Source organism: Numenius arquata, chromosome 21 (genome assembly GCF_964106895.1).
Source record: "Numenius arquata chromosome 21, bNumArq3.hap1.1, whole genome shotgun sequence".
NCBI classification, from domain to species: Eukaryota; Metazoa; Chordata; class Aves; order Charadriiformes; family Scolopacidae; genus Numenius; species Numenius arquata.
In genome coordinates, this window is record NC_133596.1 from 5,649,398 (window position 1) to 5,660,496 (window position 11,099).

At 64.2% G+C, this 11,099-nt stretch overlaps 1 protein-coding gene across 1 annotated transcript in view; it reads right to left on the reverse strand.

The window, feature by feature from the left end:
* Window positions 1-9,993: 9,993 nt before the first annotated feature.
* The window catches only part of NDUFS5 (NADH:ubiquinone oxidoreductase subunit S5), a 3,707-nt gene continuing 2,601 nt past the window's right edge, over window positions 9,994-11,099 (reverse strand). The window contains exon 2 of the mRNA XM_074162074.1: window positions 9,994-10,290. Within this exon, the coding sequence (XP_074018175.1) occupies window positions 10,186-10,290 (105 nt within the window). The 3' untranslated portion in view covers window positions 9,994-10,185. The remainder of the gene's footprint in view (window positions 10,291-11,099) is intronic.

Below are 11,099 nucleotides of genomic sequence, written 5' to 3' on the forward strand. Positions count from 1 at the left end.
CTGCCTCCCAGGGAGATGCCAGCAAAGCAGGGAATGGCTCCAGAGGCTGCCTGAGGAGCCAACCCAGCACTGGAGGTACCAGAGTTTCAGGCACAGACAGCCCATGGAGCCCCACCAGCACCTCCCACAAGGTCCTCGCTGGTGTGTCCCCTCCCTGGGCATGGCCACATCTCCCTTTCCTTGGCTCTGACGGCCAGAAGGGATGCAGAGACCATCGGACCCCACAGACAGCGCGAAGGAAGAGCAGCCCAGAGCCATGTGTCCCCCCCAAAACCACCGAGGTGCTCATGCTCCTGTGCCACCCCCACAAGGTCCCCAGCTGGGTGCAGGATGGGGGTCCCCAGCCCCATGTGATGCCCACGCTCCATCCCTGCCACCAGGATGGGTCCCTGGTGCCCTTTCTCAGGGGTTTCAGGGACCTGAGCCCCATTCTCCTCCCCAGGCACACCGAGAGGTGCCAGCTCCCCAAGGGAATGTCCCACCACCGTCCCTGGTCCCCGAGCCCCACGGTGGGGACAGGCAGTGGGACAGCCAGCGCCCTGCAGACAGTCCCGCTGAATAATGCAAGGCTCCGAATCAATATTTCAGCTCGTTTTCAAACCCGGCGACACAAAACTGTCTCCGAACTCTTTCTTCCCAGCTCGGCACCGTCTAGCTGCACCTCGCCAGTTATTTTTAATGGGGAATCTGCATGAGACTGGATTTTGTGACATCCCCCTGCCTTTAATCAAGGGCTGGATCCAGCCGGCATGACGACAAGCGCTCGGCATCCCGGGCAGGCGAGGAGAGACGCAGCTGGGGAAATGGCTGTGCCTCGGCACAGGGGTCCAGCCTTGGGGTGCGGGAGGATGCTCAGCACCCCACAGGATGGGGCTTCCGGGGCAGAGCCAGTCCCCGAGCGGTGGTGGGTACGGTGGGACCCCATCGGCCCCATCTCCAGCCCCGGGGGTGCTGGCGTTTGGGGCAGGGCCGGCCGCAACCTGCGCATTCGCTTCCCCCCAGCCCCAGACAGCGCGTTTTTGAGAACCATCATTTGAATCAACTGGTTCTTCCTGCCCAGAGACGCCCGCCAGCCGGGACGGCACAACCCGCCCGAGCGGCAGCACCGCAGCACGGCCGGAGCCCCACGCACCCCACCGTGCCCACGCCGGGCAGGCAGGGGGGGCAGGCGAGGAGGGGGGGCAGGCAGCCAGTATCTCACTGCCGCTCCTCCCCGGGTGGGATCCACCAAGGTCCCCAACGCTCCCAGTCTGAGTCCTCACAGCACTCGGGTACCCTGGGGCACGGAGCCCAGCCTCGGGGCTGTTTTGCCCATCGCTGGGGGCTGCCAGGGGCTGGCGGGGGCTGGCGGGGCAGAGAGGGCACCTCGGGAGCTTGTCACCTTCATGCACATCTCCACCAGCAAGATGAAAGCTGGACCTCGGGGTTCCCTTGGGGCAACAGCCAGGACCAGCCCGACCAGAGCTCAGCAGAGACCCCTCAGCACGGCCCCGGACCCCCATTTGCTCCAGCAGGAGCAGATCAAAGGCCCTCGGAATGTGGGGCGAAGGGGCCAGGCCCCCGCAGCCACAGATCAAAGCCCCCTATGGCTGTTTGTCCTCGGTGCAGAAGCAACCCCAGCTCCAGTGCCCAGGGCCACCACCTCGAGCCAAGCTCCTCCATCCTCCTCCATCCTCCCTCCCTGGTGGCCCTGGATTGAGTTCCCCACCAGCCCCATCAACTGGGGCTTGGAGAAGGAGCCACCAGCCACGGTGGGTCCAACCCTGTCTTTGTTTCTCCATCTCATCCCCTTCTCTGTCCCCCGGGTGTGACAGCAGCCGGCGGGCACCGCGGAGGTGGTGCAGGCGAGGGGACACACAGGGCATTGTCCCCTCCACGACGCAGCAGCGCGGGGACCCCGGGGTATCCCAATGACCACAGCGATGGGGCTGTTGATGGGCACCACCAAGGCAAAGCCAGGCGGGAATCACAAACCTCCCAGGGCAAATTCCTCCCCGGAGCCTGGCCAAGGGCATTGTTCCACCAAGGAGCCATTTAGTCCTTAATTAGACGTTTTAATGTCACCCAACCCAAGCGTTGGAGGTGCCCAGTCATCCCTCAGCCCCAGCGTGCCCCAGCCCGCGGCGAGCCCTGCCCAGGCAGGACAAAGCCATCACAAAGCCCAACCGCCACCTCGGCCACCAAAGGCCACATCCATCCCCCCCCCTCCCCATCCCATCCATCCCCAGGCTCCCTGGGGAGCAGTGGGGCACGGGGACGACGCCAAGACCGTCTCAGTCACCACGGGGGGAGCCCGGGGGGCCCCATATCCCACCCCTGGAGGAACCCACCACACAACAGGGCGCTGCCTTACCTGCGACCCTGACGACAGCCCTCTCGGCCGGGTCCAGCACCGAGTCCTGGCTCTTCCGCTTCCTCTGCTCGTGGAGGGGTAAATTCCAGGGCAAGGTGTCCCCGGGGGGGCAGGGGGAGAGGCTGCCCGAGCGCTCGCTGCGGTAGGAGCGCTCGCTCCGGCAGGACCGCTCGCTCCGGCAGGACCGCTCGCTGAGGGTCTCCTCGTCGGAGGACGACATGGCCCACGGCGCGGGCAGGAGGGCGGGCAGGACGTCCCCGCGGGCGGCAGCCTGCAGAAAGAGCAAACAGCGCGTGACACCGGGCCACCGGCCGCCGCTCCCTCCCCGCCACGGGTGCCGGGGGTGATGGAGAGGGGACCGTCCCACCACGGACGTCTCTGCCCTCGCGCCTGTGCCCGAGCACCCTCTTGGGCAGGTGGATCAGCCCCCCCCCTCCCCGAGCTCCCAGGGATGGGGACGGCCACCCCTCCACCAGCAAAGCTCACGGTGGCATCCCCGGCACCGGCTCAATCCCACAAAGAGGAGCCCAACCTTTTAGGTTCAATGTCTTTGTGCTCGGCACAAGCAGGAGCCATCGGATCGGCGCTGCCCTTTGTACCTGCGGGTTTCCCCCACACACACACCCCACACCCCACACCCCCCCCACCGGGCTCAGAGAGGGAACAGCTTTAAAAATTCCTATTAATCGCGGTCGGGGAAAATGGTAGGGCTTTCTGTAGCAGGCAGGGAGCGAGCTGTGCCGCGTACACACGCTGGGCAAATAAGCACCTTGCGCGAGACATATTTAAAATAATTCTCATTGTGTCCTCTAGCTCGCCCAGGAAAAAATGCACATGAAACGCCTGAGACTCCCACAACCGATGCGCCGCGGCGGAGGAGCCGCCTCCATCGCGCGGAGCCTTTCCTTATTATCACCATTTAATCAGCAAAACAGGAACAAAGAGACACCCCCCACCCCCCCCCCCCAAAAAAAAAAAAAAAACCCCAACAAAAAACCCACATTGAAAGAAAGGGAGAAAGGATTCCATGAGTCATTCCCCCCCCACACACACACACACCTCCCCCCATTGAAAAGCTGCAACAAAATGAATCGCGGCCCAAAACCGCGGCTCCCCCCCCCCCCCCCGGCAGCCCCGATGACTGCACCGAGGGGCTCAGCCCTCGCCCTGGTTTTGGGGGACCCGCGGGTGTGGGGCTGCGGGGGGAGGAGGGGGGGGGGGGTAGGGGGGGTGGGTCCGGGGAGGGGGGGGGCTCGGTTCCCGGGGAGAGGCAGGGCCGGGGGCTGCGGGGGCTGGAGCCCGGGTTTGCGGCTCGGGCGGGGGGTGCAGCAGGTGCGGGAGGCAGCGGGGTGCGGGCACGGCTCTGCGGGGGGGACACGGGGCTGGCCTGGACCGCCCCCCCCCCCCCGCCCCGGGTCCTGCCCTCTTCCTTCCCCCCCCCCCCCCTCCCCCCCCGCGGCCGGCATCCTCCGGTGCCCGCAGCAGCCCCGGCGGCCGCTGCCCCCCTTTCCCGCTCCATCCCCATCCCCATCCGCCGCCTTTCCCCGCTCCATCCCCGTCTCCTCCCGTTCCCGCTCCATCCCCGGCCCGTCCCCGCTCCATCCGCCGCCCTTCCCCGGTCCCTCCCCGGTCGCACCCCCCCCCCCCCCCCGCAGCCCCGGCTCCGCTCACCCCCCGGCTCGGCGCGGGCAGGACGCGGCGCTCCCGGTGCCTCTCCCGGTGCCGGCCCCGCCGTGCGCTCCCGGTACGGCCGCTCCCGCCGCCGCGGCGCCTCCCCCGGCCCGGCCCACCGGGGCGGCACGGAACGGCGGGGGGGTCCCGGCCGCCTCCCGCCCCGCGTAGCTCCGGGCACCGGTCCCGGCGCCCGCCCCTGCGCCAACCCAACCCGGTACCCCCTGCCCCCGGGCACCCCTGGCCCGGCCCCGGGCACCCCCTACGGGCTCCCCCCGGACCCACCCTGCGCCCCCCAACCTGCCCGCGCTCCCCAGGGCGCCCTGATGGCAGCCATCTCCCTGGGCTCCCCCTTACCCCACCCTGCACCCCCAGCCTGCACAGCCCCCCATTGCACAGGGAGTGCCCCAAACCACCCAGAAGCTCCCCACGCTCCCCGAGCACCCCTTTCTCCCAAGCAACTCCCTCTGCTCCGGCCTCTGGATCCCCCCCCCCACCCCCCAAAGGCCCAGCATAATTAGAGCACCCATCGATTGGGACCAGCAGCCATGGCGGGAGCGCAAAGCCGGGGAGGGGGGGGGACACAAGCCGGGCACAGGGGGGGACGTGAGCAGGGATGGGCATGGAAAGGGCCCGGAGGGCTGTACTGGGAAAGCCGGGTGCTGCCCTGGGCCTCACCTGGGGGGCAGCCGGGCATCCCAGTCCCAGCCGAGTGAGTCCCAGCAGCAGCCGCGGCGCAGGCAGGAACACCAGCAGCAGCCCGAAGGGATGGCTGAGCTGCAGGACAGCCCCAGCCGCTCGGCAGGAGTGAAGCAGGATAAACCGCTCCGGCTGATGGCAGATCCAGCCTCCTCGCACCGACGGCGGGACCCAGCGAGCAACAGTGCCGTGCCACGGCCCCGGGCCAGCGCGGCTGCTCCCACGGCGTCGCAGGCGACCGGGCCAAGCCCGTCGCCCCAGTCCCCCCGGGGTCTCGGCGTAGCCGGTTGTCCCACGGGCATCTCTCCTCCAGCAGTTTTCAGCTCTCATCCCAACACGTTCCTTCTGCTTCCCGGCGGCTCTTTCCTCGAGTACCTCCAGCGAGGGGGTGGAGGACGCAGTGGAGGACACGGCGTGGGGTGTGGTGACACTCTGCTCTCGGACACTTGGGATGTGGCTGGAAAGGAGCACGTGTTGCCCTGCGGCCCTGCCCGCTCGCAGCCCGGGATGGGGAAAGTGGCTCGGAAGAAAGCACTTGGCCAAAACCCACCCGGGTGCGGACGCACCGGTGGGAAGGGTCGAGCCCACGATGCAGTGGCCGAGGCCACGCAGACACCGGCACCGGCTGGTAACGAGGGCATGAGCTCCCCGGGACACGGGAGCCCCAATAACACTGTGGCCGGGCCAGACTGGTGTGGGGCAGAATAAAGGATATACTGGAAAATGGTGTCCGGGTGGGCCGGCACCAGCCCCTCCATCCCGGCACCGCTTTCTCTTCACTCCCCCCGTGCAGCTCTCGCACCTCTTGAGCGGGCAGTTTGGTCCGGTACCGGACACCGATAGATAAACGTGCTCGAGAGGGGGCTGTGGGTCCCGGTACCACCAGGGACCCCAAATTCCATAAGAGCCGGGGAGCAGGGAGGGCTCGTCCCACTTGGAGCCGGCGGCCTCAGACGCATTGGGAGGAGGAAAGTGCCCGAAGAGCCAGACGCGGCTCGTGCCGTTCCCAAAGCTCCCGGACGGGTTGGGCGGCTCAACCCTGCGGCCGGCTGCGGTGACGTGTCCCTTTGTCACCCCGTGCCACCGGCCGGGCTCTGACCTCCTCCCTCCCGGTGCCCTGGGAGCAAACCCGGCCGATTGGAGCCGTGTCGAGCCCCGGAGGAGGGAGGGAGGGCGGCCGGGAGACGGTGCCTGTTCCAGCCTGTGCGGATTTCACACCCCAAACGCCTTTCCAGAAATCCCTGACGGCGCCCGGCGGCGCTGGATTATTTGTGCTACGAATCTGGGTTAAGATCGTGCCTTGGTTTTCCCTACGTGGGGACGGGGAGTCGTTATTTCAGGAGGAAGGGGGGAGGCGGGGGATCCTCCCTAAATCCTATTTCATCTCCCTGTTCCAGCAGGACCGTGTGGACCCGGGGATGCCCGAGGAGGGCGCCGAGATCTTGGGGTCCCTCTTGGCATCCGTGGGGGCACAGGGAGACATTTCCCGGGCTGCAGCAGTGAGAATCGGCCGACACACCGCTCTGCCCCAGGATCTGTCCCCTCATTAAAACCTTCTCCCCGGCCCCCAGATGAAACCTGCCTTTTCCCTTGACTCTTGATAAATTATTCATCTCCCCAGAGTTGTTTATCCCCCCTCTCCCAGGCGGAGCGGAGCTGCAGACGCTGCTGGAGGCTCCAGGCAAATCCGGGGCTGCAGGAGGTGGGGGGGTCACTCCCTCCCCCGGACCCCGGCTCCCACTCCCGGGTGGCCGAGGGTTATAGGAAAATGGGAGTGGGGGAGCTGGGGAGAGGGAAGCTGTTGGGAAAGCAGTTGAGGAGCGATGCAGGCTCCTGCCCAGTGGAGACATGACATCCCATCCCATCCCATCCCATCCCATCCCATCCTATCCTCGGTGCTGCCCACCCACTGAGGGCTATAGGAAAATGGGAATGGGGGAGCTGGGGAGCGGGAAGCTGTTGGGAAAGCAGCCGGGGAGCGATGCCAGCTCCTGCTCAGTGGAGACATCCCATCCCATCCCATCCCATCCCATCCCATCCCATCCCATCCCATCCCACTCCATCCCAGCCTCTGTGCCTCTCACCCAGCCCAGACATGGCTTCACCCAAAAAATGCCAAAAAAGCCACCAATGGAATATAAATTTGGATCCACTCCCCGCTGGAAATGAACCTGGTTCCGGGCTCCACGCTGAACTACATTCAGGAGCCGAGGATGCTCCAAATCCCCTTTGCGTGGGGGAATTCCGTCGGGATGATGGGACCCATTTTCCATCGCTGCTGCTCGGCCAGAGCCTCGGCCACCGGCTCCTCCCGCCGGAGCTGGGAGGTGGGGTGGGTTTTTTTTAATCTCTCTGTGAATTTGATTATTTTCATCAGGTCTTTGGTTATTTTCTTTATTGGCTGAAATGTTTAATTGAGCTTTTAACTACGGCAAATAGATCCACTCCTCCCGGCCCCTGCTCTTCGCCGCTTGCCCTTGGCTGCATTCGCATCAACTGCCGGAACAATTAGATTTTGGCTGGATCTAAAGAGCCACTCGGGAGGCAGGAGCGTGGAGACGGATTTCAGTATTTCCTCCGACATCTGGGCCGCTGGATGAGATGAGTCACACCAGCCAGTTGCCGGGTTTTTTTTTTTGCTGAGCCCTTTATTCCCCCCTCCCCCCCCCCCCCCATCTCTCTCCCTGGAAAAGCAACCGCTTCCCAAATTTCTCCATCCTTGGTTGATAACCCCTGGGGGTGATACCGGGGGAATCGGGGTCTGGCTCCGCGGGGAAATGCCTCCTGCCCTTCAGGGTGCGGGATTTTCCCACCTCTCCGTGCTTTCCGGAGCCATGATGTCGGTCCCCGTGTCCCCCACCCCCCCAAGCCCCTCTGCCCTCTCCTTCTCCCCAAATCCCCCACAGACGACCCCCCCACCGCCGATAATTACTCTGTGGCTCTCAGGGCACAGTTCGATCTCTGTCCCCAGCCGTGGTTTTCCCTCTCCGTTCCTCATTTATTCCATCTGACGGCTCCGTGGCCCCCAGCACCCACAGCCCTCGTGCCCAGAGCCTCCCAGGGCATTTTTACCCAAAACCGTTCACTTTTCTGCCCATCCCTTCCCGCTGCTCTCGCATCTCCCTGCTGTTTCCCTCCGCTGCTGCCCGGGGAGCTCCCCCCTCGCCCGCTTTTTTAGCCGAAACGCTGTAAATCCTCCCGAGAGCGGGCATCATTCCGTCAGGATTTCCTCTGCTGAAACTAATCACCAGTATTTTTCATATTTGGAAGCGCTAAATGGAATCCCTGAGGATTATCAGCCCGTTACAGGCAGAACGAGCAGCTTCCCATCTCCGGACCTGGATTTCGGGGGTCCCCGATGTTGTGTCCCCCCGCCCCCGGTGCCTGCCCCTGCCAGGGAGAAAGGTGGCTCCGTCCCCCACGCTGGGCTGACAGTGGCCGTGAATCAGCCCCAGCGGAGGGAACCCATCCGGGCCGCGCTGCTCCATCCATCTGGGCCTGGGGGAAGGGAGAAACCTCCCGGCAGCGCTGGGGAAGACAGGAGCGGAGGGACCAGAGGGAGAGAAGCTTGACGGGGAGCAGCAGAAATTCCCAAAAGGCCTAAATTCTGCTGGGATGGTGCCTGCGAGACCCCTCAGTGCCACAGCCCGCGGGGAACCGGGGTGAAACCCAGGGAAATGTTTCTCCCGGGCACATCAGGAGGGCACAGGGACAGGGCAGGAACCCCAAAAACCCAGCTGTGACCCCTCGTATCCCAGGACACAGCTCTGCCAGGGCTCCCTCCCATCCCCAGGAGGGATCCGTGCGCCCGCGCTGGGCGTCTGGGACCCCCAGAGCTCAAAGCGGCGGCGGCGGCTCCCTCTGCGGGCAGGGGAGGGGTCCCAGCCGTGAGAGTTCGGGTTTTCGCTCCTGTCACAGTCCACGTCAGGTGGTATTTTAATTTTAACACAGCCCCCCCCCCCCCCCCAAAACCCAGGCAGGCGCTATCTAAACACAGCCCGCTCCTCAGACCAGCTCTGCTCCCCCACCCGGTTAATCATTCACACGGTGTTTGGAGAACGAGGGTCTGTCAGGGCCACCCCCAGGAGAGGAGAGCTCTCCTCAGCCGGGGACAAACGCCGAGCTGGGGGTCCTGACCCACAGAGGTGCTGCCGACCCCCGGACACAGGAGCCACAGACCTGCATCCCCAACAGTCCCTCGGCGAGGGTCCCTGCCGGCCGGAGGTGACACCGCCTTTGTCGTCCCAGTGTGTGGGGATTTGGGGGGGGAATCAGGGAACTCATAGGCTCCACCTGCATCGAAGATTAAGCATTAAATCCACAATCACAGGGATTAAAAACACGGATTAAAGCACAGAGCCCTCCCCTCTCCGCTTCCAGGTCCTCACCTGCTGTAACGCCGTTACAAAACTGTGCTGGATTTGGAGGAAAAAAAAAAAAAAAGAAGAGCTGTTTTAACCAGATTTTCACCTCGTGTATCAGTACCGCCAGCTGGAGTGACTGGGAGGAGCCCAGCACACACCAGTCTGGGTGCTGGCTGTAAATTAAGACTGAGTTTTGCAGGACAAGCTTGGATAGTTGGGGTTTTTAAACTCTTTTAGGTTATTCCTCTCGTTTCCAGCAGCGATCGGGGCCCGGCAGGAGGGACGGGCTGCAAGCACAAAGGGAGAACAACCCACGGCAACACCCTTAGCCCACCTTAACCTCCCCAAGGGCACGTCACCCTAAAACACGGCAGTGGTTGTGGGGTCTCAAAAGCCCCCCCCCAGCAGCAGCGCTACAGAGAGACCCTCAACCCGCACCGTCCTCAGGGCCACAGCTTCGGCTGGAGCTCTCTTCCTCACCAGCAGCTGGTGTGGGGCTGCAAGTAAGCAGCGTTGATAAAACACCGGCGTTTTCAGTTGTTGCTACACACTCAAGGCCTTTTCTGCGCCTCACACCACCCACGGGTTGGGGGGGGGGGGGAGGCGACACCGGGGGTTGGGAAGGGACGCAGCAGGGACAGCTGACCCCGAGGGACCAGGGGGAAATCCCATGCCGTGGGACGTTACGCTGAGTACATAAAGCTGGGGGAAGGAGGTTTTTCCTTTACTTATTAAACTGTCTTTATCTCAACCCAGGAGTTTTCTCCCTTTCACTCCTCCCGTTCCCCTCCCCGTCCCCATCCCCGCCAGGGCAGGGAGCGAGCGGCTGCCTGGCCCCAGTTGCTGACTGGGGTTAAACCACAACGCTCAAAAGAAACCCCCAAAAGGACAAGACAGAGCCAAACGCTGTTCCGAAGGAGACATTTACTAGCCCAAGCAATGCCTGATGTGCTGTCACTCCCCTTCAGCAGGAGCAGGGCCCCCACGCAGACCCCACCCCACGGCTGCAGCGTAACCCCCATGTGCCGTGGGTTTTATTCCCAGAGGAGTTCCACGTCAACAACTCCACAGGTGACCGGTGGCCACATCCCTCTCGAATCAAGGCCGTGGCTCCTCTTTGCCCTTGTGGTAGTCGGGCGGCGTGTACTTCCCCTCCTTGATCATCTTGTCCCTCTGCTCCAGGATGGTTCTCAGCCGCGCAGCCTGGCAAAGCACAGAGAAGAGTCGGGGCAGACACACAACAGGGTGGCAGCAGTCAGGGAACAGCCAGGTGTCCCTAGAACCTCCCCAGAGTTCTTCTAGGGTGGTCCTGGAACCTCCCAGAGACCACATGCACATGGCACCCGCGCTACCCCTGCCCTCAGCGGCTCCTCACACACCCAACGTATGGATTTGCACCTTCTCCCAAAAGCTTTGGGGCTGTTACAGCACATTTTACTATTAATGATAATTGGGTTTTTAGCCCACAGCTGACCAGGCAGTACTTTCTCTCATTCCTGCTGCAGCTGAGAAGGAGAGTGGCCATGCAGAGGACAGAGCCTTGCTGGTACCACAGCCCCCCACCCACACAACACCCACCCACACAGCAGAAGGTACGCTGCCTGCCGGGAGGTGGTGCCCAACAGCTCCAGGCACCATCAAGGCAGGGTGCCCGGTGACCAGGAACACCCTTGGAAGCGCTCCCTCCCCTCCCAGCCTGGGCTGGACCCCCCAAACCTCCTCAAGAGCTTGACCTGAACCCTCAGCGCCCCCTCCCCAGCCTGGCCCAGCACCTCAGGTGTCCCCAGCCCGGCCCTAGTACCCCAGTACCCCCCCCCCCCGCCCCCGAGCCCCTTGCACCCCTCCCGGGCGGTGCTCACCAGCTTGGTGCGGTGCATGCACTCCATGAAGTCCTCGTATTCGGGCTGGCACTCGCGGCGGGCGCGGGTCTGGCCCAGGCCGTGCCCGCACTCCACCCACTCCCGCTCGAAGGCGTGACAGGCCCCGGCCTTGCCGTAGGGCTGCGCCATGCT